Here is a 26,078-nt window from a genome sequence, read left to right as displayed (position 1 = left end):
TATATTCTGTAAAAAATAAAAAAACAATATTATTGTCATATATATGGCTAGATGCCCCAAGAACAGGGACCATTGCAGTTTTATTAATTTTTATCCTCATAAGAAACATACAGATCCCAGATGCAACCACTCAGAATGCACAGTAATACTTGAGGTTCTGCAGCACAGTGCATTGTACTTCGTGTGTGGTTTACCAGCCAAAGAAAATTGGTAGCGGGCACTTCGTTAGATATTTTTGAAGCGATTGTTTCATTTAATTTTTTCCCCTACTGTACTGCTTTAAATCCACTTAATATGGAATATGGAAATGTTGCTAGCTGAAAATAAAAATAACAGGTGTATAACATCTCTGAATGTCATAAAATGAATTAATAATATTGTAGGGGTTTCTACAATTACAATTTATAAATTGTAGCAGTAAACCACGAGTTGGTTCTTTTATGGCAATTAGAAAATCAATCATCAGGAACAATCAGCAACACACACACACAGATTCAATACACGAGATACATTTATTAATACATAAATTGTGAATATAAAAGATATAACAGTCTGCCTGGATACAGATAGCAGATTTTATCGTGTGGGTTACCAAAATACAAGGGATATATGATGACAAAGAGATACAAAACAAGGAATGTGCATTCAGCTATACTGTTTCGTTAATCAGTCTCATGAATATGAATTCTACATTAGATACTCATAAGTAAATGCGTTACTCATATGAATTAAATTGATATAATCCCATGCTGAGAAACAATTGAATTCTCAATCGGCAATATAGATTATTGGGTTTGCTTATCCAAACATGGTGTCACGCCTGACATCCCTCCCTAGAAGGCGCTCCACTACTCCTGTTATTGTTCTTGTGATTAAGCTCCCCAGGTTTACCTTCTTAGGTATATTATTTAAAGAATAGCTCCTCCAGTCCTCTGGGCTCATCATTAGGGTAAGGATGTCACGAGGCCTGCCTGGCACCAGGAAACCCTACGTCCGTCTCCTGAGGGGATAGGCCTCATCCCTGACACCTCCCGCTTCCTGAGCCCGGGGTCTGGAGGATCTCGCCCAGTCACCCTTGGACCTCCATGTTTTATCTGTCCGTGTATTCCACCCACCCGGGGATTTTAACCTTGTCGTGTCCCAGGATGGATTACTTGCTGATGGACTCTTGGACTGTGCCCTGACCTGCCTTTGGACCCGTTTGGATTTGGATGCCACTCTTTGTCTTCCCTGTTCACTGTCTCACGGACCGTCACTATTATTTTGTGCACTATTAAACCCCTGTGTGTTTCCTTTTACCACGCCTCCTGTTTTCTCCAGCTCTTACCATATCGCATGGTGTCTACTACAATAATAATTATAAAAATAATTGCATACACTTATATAGCGCTTTTCTGGACACTCCACTCAAAGCGCATTACAGGTAATGGGGACTCCCCTCAACCACCACCAATGTGCAGCATCCACCTGGATGATGTGACGGCAGCCATAGTGCTCCAGAACGCTCACCACACATCAGATATCAGTTGGGAGGAGAGCAGAGTAATGTAGCCAATTCATAGAGGGAGATTATTAGGAGGCCATGATTGGTAAAGGCCAATGGGAAATTTGGCCAGGACATCGGGGTTACACCCCTACTCTTTTGGAGAAACGCCCTGGGATTTTTAATGACCACAGAGAGTCAGGGCCTCGGTTTTACGTCTCATCCGAAGGACGGCACCTGTTTATAGTGTCCCCGTCGCTATACTGGGGCATTAGGACCCACACAGAGCGCAGGGTGAGTGGCCCCTGCTGGCCCCACTAACACCTCTTCCAGCAGCAACCTTAGTTTTTCCCAGGAGGTCTCCCATCCAGGTACTGACCAGGCTCACACCTGCTTAGCTTCAATGGGTTGCCAGCTGTGAGTTGCAGGGTGATATGGCTGCTGGCTACTACAAGACCTGACACGGACTCAGTCTGTGTCCGTGACACATGGATTTGTATTTACCGGGCACAGACACTAAAGACCAGCTGGCAGGCTCTGTCGCAGCGACATGGCATCAGCACGATGCTGGCTCAGTGCCCAACCCAGTCCTGGTGTTGTAGAAAGAAGGAAAGAGAGAAAGAGTCTGTCTGCGATGTGCGAGGCAGTCGTTACTCTCCCAGGGACCAACTAGTAGTTCAATTTCAATTCAATTCATTTTTATAAAGCACCTTTCACAACAAGGTTGCCCCAAGGTGCTTAACAAACCAAGTGACCATACAGAATTCAGAACAGAAAAGACCAGAAGACAACAGAGGAGAGGAACCAAAAACTCCTTAGTTAGGACAAAAAAAAACCTCTAGGGGCCCAAGGTCAACTGGCTGCCCAACCCCTTTGGGCATGCTAACATTATACAATTAAAAAAAAAGGAAAAAATTTATAAAGGTATTAGTCCATCCATCAAGTCTTCTGTATATCAGTACTCCATCCAGATCTCTGTAGACAAGCAAAATCCTCCTAAATTATAGATATATCCATGATATTCCTCTTGGATCCATGGCAGTGATGCTGAATCCAACTCAGGGGGAGAAGAATAGGATAGTTTGGTCAGAACAGATGTATCTCCATGGTGGGCCAACACAGGGACACACAATGGAATGTGTGTACAGCAGCACCAGTAGCCATGGTTGCAGCAGGTTATGATGTAAGGTGTGAGTAGGCTAGGCTGAAGTAATAGGTTTTCAGTCTGGATTTGAATACCGAGATTGACTCGGCATCCCAAACATGGGGTGGGAGACTGTTCCATAAGCTAGAGGCCCTGTAGCTCAAGGCTTTTTTTTTATTAATGCGTGAAATATGAAAAAGACCTCCATTTTTTTATCTAAGCGGGCGACTTGATTGTCTACATTAATAAGTTCAATTGGATAGACAGGAGCCTGACCTCTGAGAGCCTTGTAAGGAAGCAGAAGGATTTTGAAGTCCGCCCTGTACCTGACAGGAAGCCAATGAACAGAGCTAAGTACAGGTGTTATATGGTTGTACTTTCTGCTCCTAGTAACAATTCTAGCTGCTGCATTCGGAATTTGCTGTAAGGTGTTGAAAGAGTGAAGGGGTGCTGCCTGATAGAAGGGATTGCAGTAGTCTAACCTGCTGTATACAAGAGCATTTATTGGTTTCTCTGTGTCTTGAGTGGAGAGAAACTGCCTTAGTTTTGCATATTTCTTAACTGTAGGAAGCATGTTTTTGATATTTTTTTAACATGAAAGTTAAACGAGAGCCTTGTGTCTAATATGACTTCTAGGTTATGTGTTGAGTATTTGAGGCAAATTTTTAAATCGGAGTTAAGTGCTGAAGTTATAGTAGTCCTATCAGTATTGTTGCCTCCAAACAGGACCTCAGTTTTATCAGAGTTGAGTAACAAAAAGTTTTAACACAACCAAGTCTTTGCTTCATTAATGCAAGTAACTAAAGTAATCATAGATGAGTTGTTGTTAGGTGTAAACGAAATGTCTATTTGAGTGTCATCAGCATATGAATGAAAGTTAATATTATGTTTTTGTATTATCCTACCTAGCAGCAGCATGTAGAGAGAGAACAATATTGGTCCCAGCACTGACCCTTGTGGTACTCCAAATTGAACTGGTTACATTGAAGAAGCACTACAATTATTAGATATATGAACATAATGAAAACGATTAGTTAAATATGAAGTAAAGTATTAGTACTTAAGGACGGTTCCACATAAGCCAACCTCAAATTCAAGCCTGTGTAACAAAACAGAGTGGTCAGCCGTGTCAAAAGCAGCACTAAGATCTTGAAGCACAAGCACTGTTGCATTCCCTGCTTTCAGGGAACCAATCGGTGGAATAGGAGGATCCTTTTGCGTAATTGTGAATTCAGCAGAATGCGGAGTAGCACAGGGACAATCCAAAAGATGTAATCCAGGGGCTTGGTCAATTAGGGAGGCAATGAGTCCGGTAACCAGGGAAATCTAAAAGACAATTCAAAAATGAAATCCAAAAGGCGTGGTCAAAAGGCAGGAGCACATTTTGGTACCAGGAGATCAGTCAGAAGGCTTAGAAACACGCACAAGAGAATTCGACAGAAGACTTATCAATAGTGAGCATGGGATTGGTGTGTGAGGGAACTTTAAATACTGAAGGAAAAGGGACGTGGTTGGATAATTGGTCTGGGAGTGAGAATTTGTGGAATCTGGTCCATGTGGGAATGTAATGGGTTCAATTAGGAATGGGATTGTGAACCAGTGGGTTTGGGAATGTAACGGCATTTGTGAGGGACAGTGTGGGGCGTGACACCTGCGTCATTGGCTAACAGAATATAATTTACGACTCTTGTTAATGCAGTTTCAGTGCTGTGGCCGGGGCGGAAACCAGACTGGATTTTCTCAAGTATATTATTTGAGTCCAGATACGATTGAACTATTCTCTCAAGAATTTAAGATAGAAATTGGATATTTGAGACAGGCCTGTAGTTGTTAAATACTTGTGGATTTTAAAATTTTAATAAAGGAAATAAATGAATGAGGGTATTAATCCATCCATCCATGACAACACTGGCAGTCATGTGATTGTCTCTAAGGGTGCACGAGAATGGCTGGAGAAGCACAGTTCTGAGCGCTGCAGTGTCTTTTAACTAGTACAAAGATGGGCGATGATTGGTTGAGAGTTTGGCAGGCATTTGAGACCCACATGCCCCGCAGGTTCCTGATTGGTTTGCCAAGGTGAGGGATGAGTATCAATGACCTATAACCCTAAGAACATAAACCAGTTGAGCTTAAAGTTTACTAGACAATGAGGCATCAAAATGGCTGCATTTATCATGAGTAATGGACACATCCCCATCCTAGGATGGTTCCATATCAGTAAGAAAACACTTTAAATCAGAAATCACATGAATAGCTCCTCTGTGGCTGCACCACAGAGATGAGGAAGAGAGATGGGAGCCTCATTTAGGTATGCACAGCAACACTTAATATTATTCCACCTTCTTCATAAACAGTTTTTGTATCAAATTATTTAACTCAGCACACCTACCATGGTTAATTTAGAAGTTTTGATGTGCTTTCTCTAACAAGATAAAGTTTATATACTTTACAAAATTCTATTATTTTTTAACCCTTTCTATGAATAATTCTGTCATTACTGCTGTAAACAATATGGAATTAAGTAAATACAGAAAAATTTTGGTAGCTTAAAATAAAAATAAAAAGTATAATAATGTATCTGAATGTCATTAATGCTATTAATTTATGAATAAAAAAATAATATACATTAGTAGAAGGTAGCAGTAGCTTAAAAAAATAAGGTACACAATAATATTCCTCCTACTTCATAAACATTTTCTTCATCAACGTCTTTTAATCGTTCATTTCCTGTGGTTATTTTGAGAGTATTGATGTGCTCATATAATAACATATGTTGGAATGGAAAATGAAACACAAATCAGAATGACGCATTGGCATCTCAGTGGTAGAATTCTGCACTATCACGCGATAGGGTTTGATACCGGTCAAAATCCAAGTAATCATTTTAATAATAATAGCTTTTCTAGTAATAAAATAATATATAAACTACATTTACTGTTAATTTTATGCACAAAAAATGTTTCAAATATTAAAATAATATTATTAATAAAGTAATAACATGAATGAACCTCCAGAACAACAGTCTCCTGGATGCTCGGAAAAATCAAGGGAATTTAAAGACAGCCCTAAACAGAAATCACAATTTCTGTTTTTTTATGTGTATATATAGTATTTTATTTTTAATAAAAAATTAAAGCCACTATGTATATTTTCAAATTCTTTAATGATAAAATTTTAAATCTAAATTTTAGTTTTTTTATACATATGTTTTTTGCTGCCCGTTTTTTCTTCTTCATAGTTGATATAATTATGGTTTTCATATTCATTTGGCTGCATCAAAGCTGTTAGAAATTGATGTTAGAAATATGTAGAAACAACAAGGTGGCACGTGTGGTGCGTAGCACCTATTTCAGCTGAACATTTCTGAAGTAGCCCTGACTTTTCATTTCAGGGGGTGAAAAGAAAAGGCTTTTCTTTTCACCCCCTTTCTTCATTACACATTCCCTATAGACACCTATGCTGCCTTAGTTTAGTAATTACAATTCCCATAAAACCCTAAGGGTGTCTTCCTGTCAGCATCTAAGTCTCCTGGTAATTAATGCACCTTAGTGTAAGGCAAATTACAGAATGTAACACAAAACAATCTAATAATATATTGACGTTTTTATTCATTTTATATATCACAGTACGTAAAATATTCACTTTACATTCATAACCTATTAAACCTATGGTGGATATTGAGTTCTGGGGACATGGGCTTCAGCCTCATCCCCCACCCCTCAGACAGAATGAGAAAGCAATTTGGAGGCATTAACTATCCAGTCATTTCAAAAGGTGCATTTGAAAGATAATGCATGGGTTTTTAGGGTTTTAGGCTGCACAAATCCCGGTGCCACAAGATAAATAAAAAAAAGACTCCTAATTAGGACATAGGAGTAACTATTTTGATTAAAAATTGTAACAGATTTTGTCAAGAATCATTCTTAACTTTTGAAGTATTTTCTGTCACATTAAAATATTTTTCTTGAAAATTACTTTAGTTTAAAAAAAAATCACATGGCTATAAATATATTCAGTTTAACATAAAATAGTGGTTGCATAATTATAGCATTCATAATATAATAATATATTAATACAGCAATGGAACAAGTAATAGGTTTATTCCATGCTGAAAAAAAGGAAGAAAGAAAACACAACTTTTCAGCCGTGGAGCCTCTTCAGGTGTGAATGTCAAGGAGTGATGCCACAACACGAAAAATAAGACATAATGCAGAATTCTTAACAATATGTAACAAATTAGGAGAGACCAAATGAGAGATAGCTTCTGTAAAGCATCAACTTCTGCTACAGGGTGTTATGGAAAATTCACAAACCAGATTAGAGTCTTCAAATGATTCAGAGCTGCCATGATCCAATTAAGGTAACCCTACAATGGTAAGGTCATTATGTCACACTAGTGCTTGACTGCACTTTGCCAGCAGCCATATCACCCTGCAACTCACAAATGGCAACCCACTGAAGCTAAGCAGGTGTGAGCCTGGTCAGTACCTGGATGGGAGACCTCCTGGGAAAAACTAAGGTTGCTGCTGGAAGAGGTGTTAGTGAGGCCAGCAGTGGGTGCTCACCCTGTGGTCCAGGTGGGTCCTAATGCCCCAGTATAGCGACGGGGACACCATACTTTTATACTATTATTTACACTATACTGTAAATAAGCGCCGTCCTTCGGATGAGACGTAAAACCGAGGTCCTGACTCTCTGTGGTCATTAAAGATCCCAGGGTGTTTCTCGAAAAGAGTAGGAGTGTAACCCCGGTGTCCTGCCTCCTAATAATCCCCCTCTATGAATTGGCTACATTACTTTGTTTTTCTCCCCCCCCCCCCTCACTCCAAAGGCAGGCGGAGCGACGCGCCGGTTGAAGTAATTCTCAGTCGCAGTTAATGGCAACGTCAACTCAAAGATTTGGTTCAAACCACCAAATGGAGACTGGTGTGCCGACAAGCGGACCATGCTGATGCGGGATTAATGCTAGGAAAGAGAGAGTGCTTGACTGGAACTGTTACAAATTACATTTCTATCAACATGTCAGTAATTTGCTGCCAGACATTCCTTTTACTTGAATGCAGAAATAAGTAATAGAGTGATTAAAATACACAAAGGTTAATAAATATATTAAGGCAGATAATAATCAAACATGAATAAAAATAAAACATTTAAATGTGAAATCATAATGTACTTTATAATTAGGTATTTCTGATGTAAGATCAGTAAAATGGTGTATGTTTAATGTGTACTGTTGATTATAGTAAATATTGTGGATAGCTCTAACTGCTCAATCGGGCAAAATAAATCATTTATGAAAGAAAACACTTTTAATGTGGTAATAAAATGCACGTTAAAATAATATGTTCACTTGTTGCCTCTTGTGTACACTCATATTAGATGTTGCTATTCAATTGCCATTAACAATATAGATTCATAAGGGTCAGGGACAAGCAATGCTGTCAAAGTTAATATGAGGTTTATTTTTATTGTAATAAAAACAAAACTGTAATTCTCATAAATTATAAGTAAAATTATATTTCTTAGTCTGAATTATAATTCTTATAAGAAACATACAAGTGTACAAAGATTACATTTCTTGTCTTCTCACACACTTAAACAACAAAGTCAAGACAGACTTCACTCATTAGAGGGGAAGGGGGTGGGGCACGCAGTTTGTATGTTGTATGTGTAGACAGCAGACTGGAGGAAGTAGGAAATTCTTCTCTTCCTAATCTTCTAATCCAGAAGTATTGTAGTATATTGCAGTATATCTAATTGTTGAAGACCTGATTTTTGCATTTAGCGCTTAAAAGAGTTCATGAGGAACTAATCTTGCATATATCCGCTTGCCTACCTATATAAATCTCACATCCAGGTCTTCCTTCTCGCAATCCTTGGCTTACCTGCAAAGGAACAAGTAATAGATGAGAGAAGAAAGAAAACATAACACTTCTTCAGGTGTGAGCAGGCTCCACGGCCGAAACATTGTGTTTTCTTTCTTCTCTTTTCAGCATGGAATAAACCTATTACACAATCATTTACAGTCAAATTAAATTGTGTATTTTAGATTTAGAATCTGTTATTGACATAATACCAAAACATGTATAACGAACAACAAACTTAAAAGAATATATTTATTAGTGAAATAATCTGCTGTGATAAAACAAGAAGTTCACTTAGGGCTTAAAAGTAGAAGAGTTGATAACTTCAGTGTTAACAAATATAGATTTAACGTGTAGGTTTTATCAGTCTCATATAATTTCATCGCATTAATATTATCAGATACAAGTAAATATACATGTACTGTTGTGAACTATCAAACCCATGTTAAGAATAACAGTTTAGTTCTTGAGAATCAGAATGTGGAAAAAAACATTTATACTCAAAGATCTGTTGGCCAAATGTCATTGAAGAGTTTAAACTTCCCAGAGCTGGCTGTGTTGGTCTATGGTCCAATTTGGTAGCTACTTTTCTGTGCAGGGAGTGTCCCATAGAGAAGAGAGTAGAGAAAAAGAGCATTGCCTAGCTCTGCAGAGGACAGCTTTGCCTAACGTAAGCGCCTTGATGAACTTTGGTCTTTAAAAACCTGTATGTAGTTTTATTCTTGGGTCCAGCTGCAAGGTAGATGGGTTGAAGAAATCAGTTTGTCCCAGCTATAGCTTGATACTGAATATGCTTGAATATTCAGGATGTCAGCACAAAGAAAGAGCCCAACTGTCTTATTTCGTTGATTGGGTGAAAATAACAATGGGTTCATGAACACAAGATTTCTTAATTTTTAGAAAAAATAGCATGGGGAGAATTCTGTACTTTTCTGACTCATTCTCTTGGCCTAGTGACTTGGAGAAAAGTTTAAGTCCAAGACTACCAAGTGATGGTGAAGTGATCACCAAATGATAGATTTAAGGTGCAAAATCAAAGATGTGGACTAGTCCACCTGTATATACCCTACAAGTTCCTTATTGTTGGATTGTGCTTGGATTTGGGGAAAAACAGACTAAAGAATCACTGAAGCCCATCGGCACATCTGTATATGTCCTTAGATTGTTTAGAAGACAATGTCCTGGCCTGTGGACATCTTGGGAAAACTGTTCTTTGCTGCATTCCTCTGCTTTTATACATGAGTCCCATGTTGCTTGGTCAAGGCACAGAAAGATTATTAGGAATCTTTAGTAATGCTTAATTCTAAGTGAAAATATATGCCTAAATAAATAAAACACCATTGCAGCAACTCCCTAGCTCACTCCCTGCAATAGTGGGGTGGAGAGGGGGGATTTGGCAGCATTCTCCTCATGGCTGGGCTGCCATTTCCTCATTAAGGTTAGTCTCGCCGAAAACACATTACATATTTTGTCCCATTATTACATTTATTTACATTATTAATAATAACTTCACTTTTCCACTCAAAGCACTTTACAGGTAATGGAGACTCCCCTCCACCACCACTACCAATGTGCAGCATCCACCTGGATGATGCGACGGCAGCCATAGTGTGCCAGTACGCTCACCACACATTAGCTAACAGTGGGGAGGAGAGTGATGAAACCAATTCATAGATGGAGATTATGAGGAGGCCATGATTGATAAAGGCCCATGGGAAATTTGGCCAGGATTCCAGGTTGACGCCCCACTCTTTTCAAGAAACACCCTGGGATTTTTAATGACCACAGAGTCAGGACATTGGTTTAACGTTTCATCTGAAGGACGGCACCTTTTTAGTGTCCCGTCATTATAATGGGGCATTGGGACCCACACAGACCAAAGGGTTAGCCTCCACTACTGTCTCCACTAACATCACTTTCAGCAGCCGCCTTAACTTTCCCAGGAGGTCTCCCATCCAGGTACTGGCCAGGCTCACACATCCTTAGCTTCAGTGGGTTGCCAATTGTGAGCTCCAGGGTGATATGGCTGCTGGCTACATTTTACCCTTTTCATATTAGATTTCTTTGAATATTCATATCTTTGAATCGAATAGAAGCATTGCATCCTTTGCCTCACATAATAAACTATCATTGGTACTTTTTAGAAGCAGAGCTAAGTGATTGTATTGGAAAGTTGGTTTATATCACTTTTATACTTTTTGCTTGTGGGCAGTCGTGTTGCCATTTTTTCATAACCTGGCATGTGTTTGTTTAACAGCTCTGGGTTCTGTGAAGTCGGCAGAGAAGCTCACAGTGACAGGAAAACAAGGTGGAACTGTTAGCATCAGCTGCATATACTCTAAGGGATATGAAACAAACAAGAAGTATTTCTGCAAAGAGGAAAATAAACTTTTTACTACCAAGTGTGTTGATCTCATCAAAACTGAAGAGCACAAGGCTCGTGTTACAGAGGGGAGATTCTCTCTGTATGATGACACTTCAGCAAGAGTCTTCACTGTGACTATCACAGGACTCACTCTGGAGGACGCTGGGAAATACTACTGTGGAGTGAAAAGAATTCTTGTACGTGATGAATACAGTGAGGTGGACCTTCAGGTTAAAGAAGGTATGTGATTAAATTGCTAAAGTCTTGAATTAAGTTAATTAAGAAACATTTCCAGAAACACTGTTCTGAATCAAAATCAATATTATGTGTAAAATAGTTTAAACTATGCTGTCAACTTATTATTTGCTTTCTAATACCATTTTATTATATTTAATTTTAGTTTATAATATTAATTTAAATGATCAGTTGATGACTGTAACTTCATGTTAAAGAAGTTATGTAAGCATGATTGATGAGATATTGATAGAAGTTAGCAAAGAGACAAGTTCTTAACAGACAATTAATTCGTGGCAAATACATGCAAGTAAAATTCAAAAAATCGAAATATTTTTTACATATTATCTTATTTTCCAACATTTAAATTGACTTAGTTTTCTAGCTTTATTGGATTTCACATAATCACTTAGCAAGAGAGATTTTTGTGCATCTTACAAGGCACACAATCCAGAAAGGTTCAATTTCAATTAATTGTACTTAGAAATAATGAGATGCCCCAGAGTGAGTAACAAAATCATATTAAAAAGATATTGTAGGTACATGGACAGACACACAGATGTATGGTAAGTAAGGCTGTAAGCTCTTCCCTGAGCTGCTAAGTAACTTATTCACTGCATAAGTATCCCACTATGCAGCTGTGGTTTACCAACTTCAAAACATTAGCCTCTCCCAGGGACTCTTTATGAACAAAAATCAATCTTTAAGACTTTTTAAGCCAACTTAAGTCTCTCCCTGGGGTTTCATAACCCTAACCCTAAACCACTCCAAAGCTCTTCTTTTGACTTATCACAAACCTATGACAATTCAAATGCTCATTGTTTCTTTGTCAACAGATTGAGATTTCCAGTGTTCCTGGTCAGTCCTTCTCCTCTCTCTAGTAGTTTTGCATGAATTCAGCTGTGCCCTCTATGACAGATGACAGATATCTCTCACTTACTGACTGACTCAAGAAGCATCTACTTCCTGACTCTTAAATACTCACCTGGCTAATTGTCTTCCCCCAAATGGTCAGGCGACTGAGGGCAGCAGCAGCTCATTCAAGAACCGGAAGATCTTATGTGGTGCATACAGTAGGCTTTAATGATTAAACATTATTTCAGGACATTTCAGACTTCTTCAGTATTTAAAAAAAATAGCCATAATAATATCCTTTTTATATTTAAGCCTTGCAAACAACATAAATGCATACATACTTTGTCAGTACTTTACTTGAACAACCTAATTTAAAATCAGTTCAACCTAGTCTAAATCTATATTTCTGCCATAGAAAATCCTTGAGTGTGGCTTGGGAACATCATACATTAATTACTCCAGGTACAAACTTTCAAGGTCACCAGGGAAATGTCTGGTCAGAGTCCTTACTAAATTCTCAACCAAACTAAGACTGGGATAAATTAAAGGGTAAAAAGTTTCACAATAATTGATGACTATTACAAAGATCACCACTATTGACAGACATAGTCACATGAAAAAAAATGATAATGACATTCCATGTACACGTAGATTTACCTTTCTTATGCACACACTAGAACTCTTGTCTTTCGGGTGGAGATATAAAGTGAACTTGCACAGTGAGCCCTGAATTTTCTTTTCAAGGCTTCCTGCTTTTCTCTAAAGGCCTTCATTACTACATCAGTTTAGCTCTTAGCTCTCATATAAACATGAAGGTCCTTAATGAGCCAGGTTAAAGAGTTGACTAGCCTCACCACCTGTTCAGCTGGACAGCCTGCAAATTGGGATACTTACTACATTAGTAGCATACCTGGTGCATTCACAAGTTATGAATGCTACTACCTTTCTTTGGTCTATTGCAGCTTTTAACATCTGAATCACTTGTGTGTGTGACCCACTTTTTTTCTGAAACTCCTCAAAACTGGTGCACCCCTATCTAAAATGTTATATTTAATATTTAATTTTTCAAAACAATTGTTTCATAGTGCTTTGTACAAATGTCTCTTGAATTGTATATAAAGAAAAGTGATCTGTTAAGCTTATTAAAGCATTTCATTGCCGACAGCCACCGCTGTATGCTGTATTGTCGTGCATTGAAAAATAAACCTTGATTGATTGATTGGTTTGCTGTGCTACTGTATATATGACCTTGGCACATACAGAAATTCTGAGTGAAAGTAATTGGAACTTGAGTGACAAGAGAATTTTTCTTACAGCTGGAGGGACGGAATTTGTCTTTCTTCTGGATGGTTCTGGAAGCATTTCCCACGAAGACTTTGTAAAAGCAAAAACTTTCATTAGCAATGTGATGCAAAAGACTTGGAGAAACTGCTCAGATGTAAGTATTGTAAGTAGTTAAAAATATCAATATTTCAATATCTACAGTATAAAGATTGTTCTTGGGGTGCAAAAGTGAAGATTTTCTTCATTAGTCATTTTAGGAATGGAATGTAAAGAGTTACAGTATATTTAATATTTTTGTTGTCACTATGCCCTTGGAAGTACAATCACTTCATGTGAGAGGTATTTACCCGTGAAGTCCAGATTTATCTTGCTATTTAATTTGATAATATTGCAAAACAACAACAAAAATTCCAAACTAAAATTTCACATCTAAATATGTTTAAGTAGTTCAAGTAGGTAGCTGCGTCAGCATGCATAGGCTGTGTAGAGGTTTGATGGGTTTACTGAGACAATTATTAATTGTTCGTTTTGGCTTTTAGAAAATCAATTGTCAGAACAACTAACAACGCACACACACGGGTTCAATACACGAGATACATTTATTAATATAAATTGTGCACCAAACATATACTAGTCTGCCTGGATACGAGCGGCAGACCTTACTGTGAGGGTTATCAATATACAAGGTATATAATCTCAAAGAGATGCAAACACAAAGAGATACACAACAGAGAATATATGTCAATATATATCGTTCGGTTACCAAATCGCTAATCAGTGTTATTACCCACTGTTACTCTAAACTCGGAAGTAAATACATTACTCATGAATTAAATTGATAACAACTTGTGTTGAGGTACAATTGAATTCTCGAGACGCAATGTAGAACATGGGGTTTACTTATCCACTGTGTATGGATTTGGAATTTCCCGGCACGAACACCAAACCAGGTGACAGGCTCTGTTGCAGCCTCTGTTCCAGCGGTTGTCCAATGGGCGTTGTCCCGGCGTCCTCTGGCTACCGGCCAACCAGTCGAGGTGCAGCTCGGTGTAGGATGGGCGGAGGAATCTGACTGCGGCACGCAGGGCAGTCGTTGCTCCGAGGGGATCTACAAGCAGTCCGGCTGGCTAGTAGAAAGTCTCTATGCACAGAGTGTGACCGCAAGTCCTTACAAGTCACTCTTTTGCCTGGGAAGAAGCTGGATCGTTCCCGGTCCAGCGCTGCTTCTGAATAAGCTATTCAGGTTGTCGACGAGGGTCCAACTGTAGGCTGCCGTTGATCAAGCGGAGCATTCACGTTGGTAGAAATCTGAGTACGTACGGGATCCTCGGCCTCGCGCTTAGAACAAAGTCCAAGTCCCTTTGCAGACAACAGCAGTTGTCACGTGATTGTCTCTGAGGATGCGCGAAAATGGCCAAGGAGGCCCCGATCTGAGCTTGCGCTCCCTTTTTGACCAAGACACAGATGTGGGCTGATTGGTTGAGAGTTTGGCGGGCATTGGAGACCCACGTGGTATTACCACGCCCTGCCAGTCCCTGATTGGTTGATCAAGGTGAGATATAAGTCACTTACTCTTGACACTTAAGAATGCAGTCCAGATGTCCATTCGGCACTCCCTAGACAAATAGGCGCCAATGGATGACCATTGATCATGATAGCCAGGCTTAGCTAAGTGCATCCCCGTCTGGGAGCTGTTCCTTATCAAAAGAAAACATCTTAAATCAGCCTGCATGAATACTTTCTCTGTGGCTGCACCACAGAGATGGAGGGTGAGATGGGGCCTCATTTAGGAAAGCATACCAACGCTTAATTCTGTCTTATTAACAAGCATTGCCGCTACATATCCCCCCTTTTTGAAGGTCTCGAGGTCCTGAGGCGTTGTTGCCTTCAAAACAAAAACAGAGTTAAGTGATGTTTGTTGTACCACGGTGGATTCTACCACCCAATATTCACATTACCTCTCGAGAATTTGTACAGGAAATAGTGTTGGAAAGAACATTGCGTATACCTGCTCTCAGTTATAAGGTACAAAGAAATGAGGCATCGGGCATCATCATTAGCCCTAGACCTTAAACTTCCGGCAGTTCACTATCAGTATCGGATAGCTCTGCAGCAGGCAGACGTTTGGGAGTGGTTACCTGATTTCGGTGATACACCATTGCTCCTTTTGTCTCATTCAAACTACCCAGCAAGGCTTTGATACAAGAGAACAGCATCCAACACATTACCCCAGCCATGATCCAGCTACCCAGCAGCAGTGTCAAGATGACCACGTTTACTGTTCCCAGCACCCCAGAGGATCCACAACGACTGTGCTTGGGACCTACCAGCGTAGTTTTTAAGTTTGTGTCGTTGAGAACAAATTCGACTAACTGTACGCCCTCAAGACTTACTGTCTCTTGGATTCTCTCATCCAAGTCAATGCTGTGTCCTCTGAAAGCGTCCACAATCTCGAGTTCTGTTTCATACAGTTCTGACTCCAGGTGATATAGTGCTAAATTGTTGAGATGCACTATAGCTCCTTCAGGAACTTGTAGAAAAACTGTTTGGTTGGGTAGCTGCACTTCGGTAGCTGTATCATGTCTGTCATAGGTTATTGTAACAGTTAACTGTGGTGTGCTGACCAGCCATTCCTTTCCCACCTGCTCAACCTGGGGTTCATTAACCTCACTTTTGCTCATCACTGTGGCTTTACACTTTTCAGTGGCAGCCCCCTTTCTGATACCACACAACCTCTGAGTTGTGTTCCTAAGGAATGGCTTACTTGGGCATACCCAGTGGATATCCTTGGTTGATATACACAGTTCCAGGTTTGGAACAAGGTACAAATTCGGATCATCCTCCTGGTAAGCTACGAGCGGTGGGGTGGTCAACTTCACATGCATGTCCCCCCTCCAGAAGCCAACGTTCAATATAGACTTGAGTCTATAGATATCCTTGCTACTCACGATGGGAAGGTAAACAGGAAACCTATTTCCTTGGCTTCGGGGTTGACATGTATGGGAATGGCACTGCCTAGACTGTATGCAAGATGTACTTGCAATGGCTGCACCATCTCGGAAGTGGTTGTCCTCAGTACTTCTTCTACTAAGGACAGTGGAACCAAGTAGGTTGGAATCTGTCCCATGGCTAGGCTAGTTACCGTGGCACTAAGCTCCCTAAGCAGATCTTGCATCAGCATTCTGACCTGTTGCACATAAGCATAGTCCCACTGTAACACGTCAACAATCCTGCCCACGGTGTGGAGGGTGTTATTTAACACTGCTGCATGAAGGTTTACTGCTACAATTGTGCCCTGTAAGGTTTTCCCTAGGCTTTCCAGCCGCTGCTGCTGTTGATACAGCCTGTCATAAATTTCTGGCATTTCCTTACGTAACCCAGACACCTGCCTTCTCAGGGTGGTCAGGGTGACAGTGTTAGCAGCAAACAGACCAGCTGAAAATAGCGAACCCACGGCGGAGGCCGCAGCAATCAGACCCCCCAAGAACCTTTTGGGGTGGCTGAGGCCTGTCATCTCCTCCTGGGTGACTGTTGCCACAGTGCCTGTCTGCCATAAGCGTTACAATATACATACCCAACACTGCTTGTACCCATCTGTCATGCAAATAAAACATTTGCATGACAGAATTGAACTGAATTGAGGGGAGAGGGGGGGGATACTAAAGCCAATACTGGCTCAATACCCTCAATGGGCTTTGACGTGCTAATGCGTTGGTTTAACAGTCCGGGTGTGGCAAGCTTCCAATGTCAACTCGACTCGATTGGAAGACAATGAACGTATTTTAGCCCTAAATGAATTAATAGCAAACATGGTTTACATAAAATAAATTTTTCCAAGAAAGTTTATAATAATACGATCTATAGTTGAAATCTGAGCCTACTGTAAATATATAAGGAAAAGCATTTTCAGAGAGCAATCCCACTGTGTTTATGTAGAAAAAGTGATTAGGTTTATGAGCAATCTAATTACCTATTCCCTTAAAACGCTATATAAAATAAAGTTAATTTAGAGATGAATGATCAGTGTCGCAGTTTAAATAATTTTTGTAGGAGGGCTTGGACAGATTCCAAGTGCATTTTTGCAATTTACGTTGCATTGTCCAATGTTCTGTTGTAATACAGGCTAGAATACAGTTACAGTAGTCTAAGCTTTATCAGCCTATTTAAAATAATTTTTTTGAATCCCCGGCGGAACACACTCCATAGGAATCAGCGCTTTTATACAGTATATCGCCTTTAAACACATATATTTAAACAAGCGTTTACGATTTAAATCAAAACGCGATTCAAATCAATATAAATGTATATTTTGTAACGCATAGGTGACTATTCATTGTTATTAAAAAGACTTAAATTCGATCATGTCGTGATATTTAGAAATATAAATTTGTTTGGTGCGAGTGAGGTTTTATTTAATCTCTGACCAAGGGAAACTTTTAATTTTTCAAAGAAATGTTTGTTAAAAAATAAAGTCATAGTTCCATGGGATTCAATCACAGACCATGTGACATGGGAGTCAGGAAACTAACACACAGCGCGTATAATAACGCAATAAAAACGCTATAAAACAATGTGACTAGGCACAGAAAAAGTTTACAGCACAGTACAATAATAAATGCTGACCATGACTTTAGAAGCATAAATTACCTTACACTCAATTTAAACACAAGCTGTCTTTCTGTATGAACCTCTAAGCTGGTTCATACAGAAAATGTATAAATGCATTAGCCTGATTATGATTAAAAAACACATAATTAAACACGCGTTTGCGATTTAAATCAGAACACGATTTAAATCAATATAAATGTTTATATTGTAACGCATACTGTCCAGCCTCCATTTCTCTATAAAAATTTACTCTGTTGCACACACACACAATAGAAGCAGGAACCGCTGTCAGAAGGGAAGATATGTTCAAAATATCGCAAATATCGATCATGTTGCAATATTTTGAAATATAAAAGTCAATTGATTGTCCATAATATCGCTATTCTATTTTTTGGAAGAAATGTTTGTTAAAAGAAAAGTCCAGCACCAGCTGGATTCGAACACACAACCTGTGCGTTGTTAGTCACGCACCTAGACCAGTAAGCTACAAGACAACTCGCATGAACAGGGAGGCGAAACAGCCTTACACAGCCCTGTCGCAGTACACGAATATAATCATACCATTATTAAATTCTTTAGATACGCGATTCCATATTATATTCCCTTTTAATCAAATTCTAAAAGTATGCTTGTTGACTCCGGTATCACGTTAGTTAAAGACTTCGAAGCTTAAAATGTTTAGGGAGAAATGGAATACTGGTGTGTATTTTTTTCTTTAAAGTACCAAGACCAGCTATATACTGTATGTTTATGTTCCAAAATTAATATCGTTTATGGCCTTCACACGTGTTACAGTATGCTCCTATTCTTTTTATGCTCAGCTACTAAGATTTCCCTTCAGTGGTAAAATTAGATATGAATATTCAATACTTAAACGGGCACAGTTAAGACATTAAATATACATATACATACTGTATACAGTACAGTTTGCATACAGTAATATGTTTATGTTCCTAAATCAATCTCTTTTATGAGCATGTGAAAGGCATGGTGAATCACTGTACTTTGCATGATTGGAAACAAATGCGTGATTGCGAAATGCTGTGGTGTTACTTTTACAAAGACGGTCAATGAAAAAAAGAATGTTGACCAGGGCAATACTTTGAGTTTACACTTACAGCTTGTCCAAGGTCATTCATTATTAATACTATTAGTAATATCTTCGTTAAAGACTGATGGCCACAGCTCAAACATGAGAGGTTGAGCTTTATTAGCTCCACCTTGCGGAAATTCCCGATACTATTATTTTGCTTGTCGTATTATAGGAGAATATACGGTAACTAGCGGTATTTACCGGTAACTCGCGGTATTTACTGGTAGCTTGCGGTAGACTACTTACAGTGTACCGTAAAATAATGCGGTATCGCCCGCGCATTTTGAATGGCTGCATCTGTATGTTCTGCAATTTGTTAACAACAATCCGGGAGCGTCCTGCAGGACCATGCCGGTAGGAGGACCGGGTTCCACAACTTCAAGGGGCTGTGTCGAGGCGATCCACAGTACTGTCAGGACCAGCCGTGGCAGTTTTAGGATTCCCATTCTGGATCACAGATGAGGCACATGGTACCTGCAGCTACAAAGGGGCACCCCCTCTTTGATCGGGTTTGGACTTTTAACCCTATTCTGTGTCCTCCGGCGCCATTTGAGGTGGGCGATACAACCGGAGGTGGTTGCGATGCACCCACTTGTAGACCAGAGATTGCCTTCCCTTTTCAATCCGAATTCGATAAGCTACCGGTGATACTGTCCAACTGGGTAAGAACTTCCGGTCCACCCCTGTGGGTTTGGCAAATTGGAAGTACAGGACCTTGTCTCCTACTTGGAGTTCCTGGTTAACTGCCTTTCGGTCATAGTATGCTTTCCTACCCTCTGCACTCCTTCCCAGATTGTTCTGGGCAAAAGCAAAGGTTGCCTGCAGATGTGCTCGCAGGTCTGACACATACTGATGGGCCGTAGCAGCCCCCGTCATGCTCGGGTCCTCCACCCCATAAAGACAGTGTAGGGGAAGAGTCATCTTCCGACCTGTCATCATCTCAAAAGGTGGGAACCCCGTAGAGCAATGGGGCGTAGCTCGGATGGCCATCAGAACCAGGGGCAGCTAAATGTCCCAGTCCCTACTGCTGGTGGAGACAAACTTTTTGAGCATACTAACCACCGTTCGGTTTGCCTGGCTCGAGGATTGAGGGTGGTAGGAGATATGCAACTGGGCCTTGACCCCAAGCATATTCCACAGGGTTGCCATTACTGTATCTGTGAAATGGGTTCCCCGATCCGAGTCCACGGTCAGGGGGAGTCCCCATCGACTGAACACATGGTTTACCAACAGCACTGCAGTTGTCTCTGCCGTGTCGTTGGGTGCTGGGAGGCACTCAATCCATTTTGTGAATGCACACGTAACAGTGAGGAAATATTTGTTCCCTCTGGATGACCTCACCAGCGGCCCCACCCAATCCATTTGTAGATTGGACCAGGGGAAGGAATGTCATGTCCTTTTTCTGGAGTGGTGCACGGTGCAAGGGCCGTGATGGTTGGAACTGGCTACACGTCAGACACCCCTTTACATACGCGGCGATGTCTCGGCCCATGTGAGGCCAGAATGCCACCTGCTGGATAGTGTCGTATGTGGCCTTGATTCCCCAGTGACCCCCACAGGGTTCGTCATGATTGTGTTGGATCATGACCCCCCGATGACAGCGGGGAACTACTCACTTTGGGACACCTTGTGCAACTGGTACACAAACCAACAACCCCTTTATAATTTTTAGGTTGTCTTTCACCTCTGCCAGCTCCTTCAGCTCCGGAGACTGGCTCAGCACCTGCTCCGAAAGAGGTTGACGCACTGGGTCAGCGATATGCTGATACATTTGCCCAATTGCTGGGTCCTGTTTCTGCATTTCCGCAAGATCGCTGTTAAAACCCTGTGACCCAAGCACTACAGATTGAGGGTCAGCTCCGACATCCTGTCTAGCCCTGCTTCGGGTGACCGCCTTGACCTCAGCCACGGTTTCTGGGGGTAGCCATTCCTGCTGGAACTGCCAGGGTTCACCCTCTAAGGCGCCAGATTTGGCCAGCCGGTCGGCCTCATCATTCCCGTCTTTGTCGGGTCCCTTCACCTGGGAGTGTCCCTTCACCTTCCTCCAGTAAACCATCATTCCAGCCTCGGTCGTAAGCTTGTCACTGGCCAGGAACAACTCTTTGTTCTTTACTTCCTTGCCCCGGGCATTTTTCATGCCGTTACCCTTCCAATACGGAAGATGGGACACGAAGCTCTGTCGGGCGTAGTTCGAGTCACTACAGATGACAAACTGTTTAAGGCCATGTGTCAGGGCCTGCTGGAGGGTGATCACTACCCCAGCTACTTCCGCATACTGACTAGTCTTTGGTCCTAGCTTATAGCGGGTCGGCCCACAGGGAGTATTGTCTTGCCAGACTACTCCTACCCCTGCTAGCACCTGCTGTTTGTGGCGAAAAGAGCAACCGTCAACATAGGCCATGGGTAAGCCCTGGCCCACGTTCTCATCGTAGTACCGATGATTGTTCGGTAGCTCAGCAGCGGGAATAGTTTCTGGAGCTTCCATGTCAGTGTCACAGCTGTGACACACTTGGCCCAAAGCCAGGCCCTGTCCCAGGTACATTTTCTTGCTCTGTGCATAACGTACCTCTATCTCATAGCCTTGTAGGGCCATCATCCATGCCACAATCCTGCTATTTGACACCCTGCCCGCTTTCAGTCTCTGGCTATGCAGGAATGTCACAGGTTGGTGGCAGGTTTCGATGATGATCTTTTGCTCCACTGGGCTCAGGGCTCGACTGGCATACGCCACCACCCTTCGCTCTTGGTCATATTCCTGACTCAGAGCAGCCCCAAGGCAGTGCTCTGAGAACCCTGCTTCAAGGTAGAAGACTTCATATTCTGGATAGCTTGGACTCTGCTGGACTGTGGCTGTATGCCTTGGGGTCCAACCAATAGTCCCACGTACTCCACTTGGGTCCTACACCACTGTCCCTTAGCCAGGGACAGTTTGGCCCCTGCACGGGAGAGCTGGGTCAACACATGCCTGATCTCGGCCAAGTGTTCTTCCCAGGTCTGACTCCGCATCAGAATATCGTCCACATAGACCAGGTTGCCCCTGGTGGCTGCATCACTCATGGCTTTGTGCAGAAATATGTTGAACTCCGCTGGGGAGTTGGAATACCCAAAGGGGCATCGATTCCAGGTGAACTGCCTGTTTCCAAAGGAAAAGGCCAGTTTGTACTGGTCTGTCGGTTCTACCTTAAGGGTCCAGAACCCATTGGCCACATCCACTGTGGTGAAATATTTCGCTGTTGTCACCTTGGCTAACTCCTGATCTAGGTAGATCATTGGCCATCGTGACAAAGGAACCTGTTTATTCAGCTGCCGGTAGTCAATGGTCAGACGCCACTTACCATTGGGTTTCAGCACCGGCCACAGTGGGGAGTTATAAGTGGAGTTACATTCCCTTATGATCTGACGCTCTAGTAGAGCATCCAACGTCTGCTTTATGGACTCGTATGCCGTGAGGGGAATGCTGACATAGGTTGGGCGGGCGCCAGGGGCTGTGGGAATGCGCACTGTGTGCAAATCCGTCACCCCGCAGTCATAGGTGTCCCGTGCAAACACTTCCTGGAAATCCTGGAAGATCTGACGCAGCTGCTGACGCTGGCTTTCCGTTTCCAGGGCATCTGCCTTACCAACCTGTTCCTGTACCTGCTCTAGGAACCCCGCTTTTGACGGCATGGCGGTATCCCAGGTCGCACTCTTGGCTGAGTGGTCCGTCGGAACACCTGCGTGTACTGTGTACACAACCATCTCATCCTTATCGCTAAGGTCCACACTGCACACCTCCTGGTTGCAGAATCCCTCTATTGGCATAATTGCAATCATCCGCAGGGGGTAGGTGTAGTACACCTGCTCGGTTCCCCCCTCCCTGGCCAAGGGACCAGGGAGCTGCCCCAGTACTGGGATGGCCAGTTCGAAATCATAGAAACCATTGTCAATTACCAGTCCCATGTCAGTGCGAGCAGGGATTTTGACATCTTGTTTTGCTATGTTCTGCACCAACAGACAGGTGGCTCGGCCATTCCGTTCCAGTCTGGGGGTACCACAGACTGCTAGGTTCAGTCTGATAAACTGAGCTGATGGTTGGAAGAAAACCATCTCAGTGTCCATTCTCTGTCCCCTGATTAGGACAAGGCGTACTGGAAACCCTGCTGTTGACGCAGGAACGATCAGGTCCGATTCGTTTACTACCTGGCAGCCCTGAGGAATCGTCTGACCTGACCGAATGTTCTCGGGGTCGCCGCTTAGAGAGTGGGCATCTGGGTTCACCCGTGTCCACAGCACACTGTTTACTGTGTCCAGCTGGGCGCCCAATCGAACCAACAGGTCTGCACCAATACAGACCGAATGGGTCAGCTGAGGTGCTACCTGGAAGTAGTGAGCAAACTTCCTTTTTCCGATGGAGATGGAAACTACACAGCTTCCTTTGCTCCAAATGGACCTATGAGGTGGGGGTGCCCACCACAGAACCTGTGACTGCGTCACCAGGGTCACCTGACGGCTTCGCGACAGGTCCTCGAACAGACCTTCACTGATTATGGACTTCTCAGAGCTGAGGCTAAGAATTACATCATCAACCTGCACTTCTGCCACCTGGACCCCTCCCACCACCATGGGGTGGTAGTCCTGGTCCCCCTGAGGTGCCAGGATGCACAGAAAGGACTCCCATTCATTACCGGACAGGGAGATCCACTCTTCTTCAGGGATGAAAAAGGGGTGTGCATTACCTGGCGGGTCAAGCAGCTGCTCAGAGCACTGCTCCTGTAGTTGGGAGACCGTGGGAGTGTTGGCCTGGGCAGGACTTCCCTGTAGTTTTGGAAAGCAAGAAAAGACATTTATTTCTCGTCCAGAGGAACCAGGAGGAACCTGCAACTCAGCTATAGTGTTCAGTGGGCACTGTGTGAGCACAGCATAACCACTGAACCCCCCTTTTTGCTGTGCGACAGGCTTAGGGTTTTTGACCTGAGCCCACAATTTTCCATGCTGGCAGTCCACCAGAGGCTCCAGCCTGTCAAGCAGGTCTTGGCCAATGAGTAGTGGCTCTGTTTTAAACCTAGAGATGTAAACAGGATGAACCACGTTCATTGGCCCGAACCTAAGTGCCACCCACACTCGGTGTGTGATCCTGGCATGATCCTGGGTATAGATGGAAATATCTATCTTACACGGTTCTACTTTAAGTCTGATGCCCTTTCCTTTCGCTACTCGTTTGAGCTCGCTGAGTAGATCGGCTGACATCATACTAATTTCAGCCCCAGTGTCAATCAGTGCTTCTCTATCTAAGACGTTTTCAAGAGAAACCTTGATATAAATACGCCTTGCTTTGCCTTTCTGGCTGAGATTCCCTAAGAATTGTTGGAAGCCTGCCTTTTCTTTGACTTCAGGGGCGGGGTCAGCGCCCAACTCAGAGTCACAGCCTTCTTCCAGGCAGGAACCCTCCCACCCAATCAGATAGACTGAAGGAGGGGCTTGGGACGGATCCCCGCCTCCTCCAGTGAGAAGGGGTGTGGTCCCCCTAAACTCATTCACGCTTCCGGCATTCGGTGCGGAAGGTTTACCCTGTCCTGATCTCTCAAGCAGGGCTTGTTCAAGCCTGGCCAGGCGGGCTGCAGTCGACTCCCTTCGTCCAGCCTTATGATAGGCTCTGCCTGAGCCCTTGCCTTCCCCGTAGCGCTCATGGCGGCTCTGACGCTTAGTGCGGTCCTGCCTGCCTATTTTGCGCCGGGGCTTAGCGGGCTCAGGAACCTCAGCTCCCTCGAGCTGAGGCGAGTCGTCAACCCTGCTGGCTTTAGTGGTGAACAAGGCCGTTTTAGCAGGTTTTCGCTCTGAGGAAGCAGAGACTTCAGCTCCCCAGGCTTTTTGAGCCAACCTTCTAATATCAGCCATTTTCATCGCTTTTGCATCAGTGTGCATCACAATCATTTTCCTGACTGAGGGATGCAGATTAGCAATGAATAAACCTTTGAAATTCACGTTCTCTTCGCAACCCTCTTCATTCCGCCCTGCAAAATAAGTGCACCTAAGCCTCTCATAATAGTCGCGAGGGGCTTCAGCTTTTTCATGCTTAATATGGTGCGCAGCGGCCACGGCAGATATGGGATCGATAAAAGCCGAAAATTCTCCGATCATTGCCTGACACAGCTCCTCAAAGCTATTACAGACCTCCTCCTGTTCGGACGCTTCAGGCATAAACTGCAAAGTATATCTCAGCTCATCGATGTAGGTCTCCACATTATTCCCTGACACTGACGGGTCAAACCTTTCTACATCTTTGGCTAACTGCCTCAGGGAGTGGAGGTTAATTTTTACGGCTTCTCCGCGGGCGGGGAGACGCCCGTGATCAGGAGCAGGGGGTCTATGCCTGAATTGAATCACCCTTGCGTCTCGCGCAGGACTTGGCGATCTCCCCCATGCCGATCCGACCACAGACCCTGGCCGGGTGAAACCTCCTCCCGGCGCGCTGGGTGAGCGCTCCGGGCTGCTAGGTGGGCTGGCATGCAAGTGGGATCTAGCCTGTTTTGCTTCCAATATGGCAGCATCTAACTCCTTTTTCCTTTCCTGGCTAAGCTCATTTAAACTCTCAATTTCTTTTTCTTTTTCTTTCAAGCTCGCTTCCAGGTCTCTCCTAGCTACCTCAGCCGCAGTTTCTCTAGCAGACAGGTCATCTAATTTACCTAAAACGTCCCTGAGTCTGTCTTCACTTTCCTCATTTTTCACTCTCTTTTCTTTAAATATATCCAAAAACTCAACTCGCTCTGCCTTATATCTTTCTAGCTTTCCCTGAAGCTTTTGAAACTTTGTCAGCTCGGACAAAGACAGTTCCAGCTGTTTAGCTAGATTTAAGGCGAAACTAGATAGGACCTGAACTGCATTCACAGACCCTCCTGTGTTAAGCTGGTTCGCTACCTTAGCTACTAAATCTACTTGCAGCTTCTCAATATCATCAAAGTTCAACTTTTCGATACCGCTCCAGTAACCAGGATTGTCGTCGCTAGAAAAAGTACTTATAAGCGACTCCACTTCAGACATTTTAGCAGCCATTGTCATTACGTCAGAAAAGAGTATTACTTTTTTTTTTCCTTTTACCAAACTACAGTATGGAATCTAAACACCCGAGCAGATGGATTTCCAATCAGCACACGTTACACTAAACGCTAGAA

At 42.6% G+C, this 26,078-nt stretch overlaps 1 protein-coding gene across 2 annotated transcripts in view; it reads left to right on the top strand.

The window, feature by feature from the left end:
• LOC148650241 (polymeric immunoglobulin receptor-like) overlaps positions 1–26,078 on the top strand; it is a 52,337-nt gene that overhangs the window by 10,632 nt on the left and 15,627 nt on the right. Inside the window, exons 4-5 of one of the 2 annotated variants that reach the window (XM_088603840.1) lie at positions 10,749–11,096; positions 13,262–13,383. In XM_088603840.1, coding sequence (XP_088459966.1) covers positions 10,749–11,096; positions 13,262–13,383 — 470 coding nt within the window. Of the gene's footprint in view, positions 1–10,748; positions 11,097–13,261; positions 13,393–26,078 lie in introns of both variants that reach the window. The other variant, XM_088603839.1, reaches the window with a different exon arrangement.

The sequence above is a fragment of the Lepisosteus platostomus genome, chromosome 13 (genome assembly GCF_059453375.1).
Source record: "Lepisosteus platostomus isolate fLepPlt1 chromosome 13, fLepPlt1.hap1, whole genome shotgun sequence".
Lineage (NCBI taxonomy): Eukaryota > Metazoa > Chordata > Actinopteri > Semionotiformes > Lepisosteidae > Lepisosteus > Lepisosteus platostomus.
This window is presented reverse-complemented; position numbering and strand designations above follow the sequence as displayed.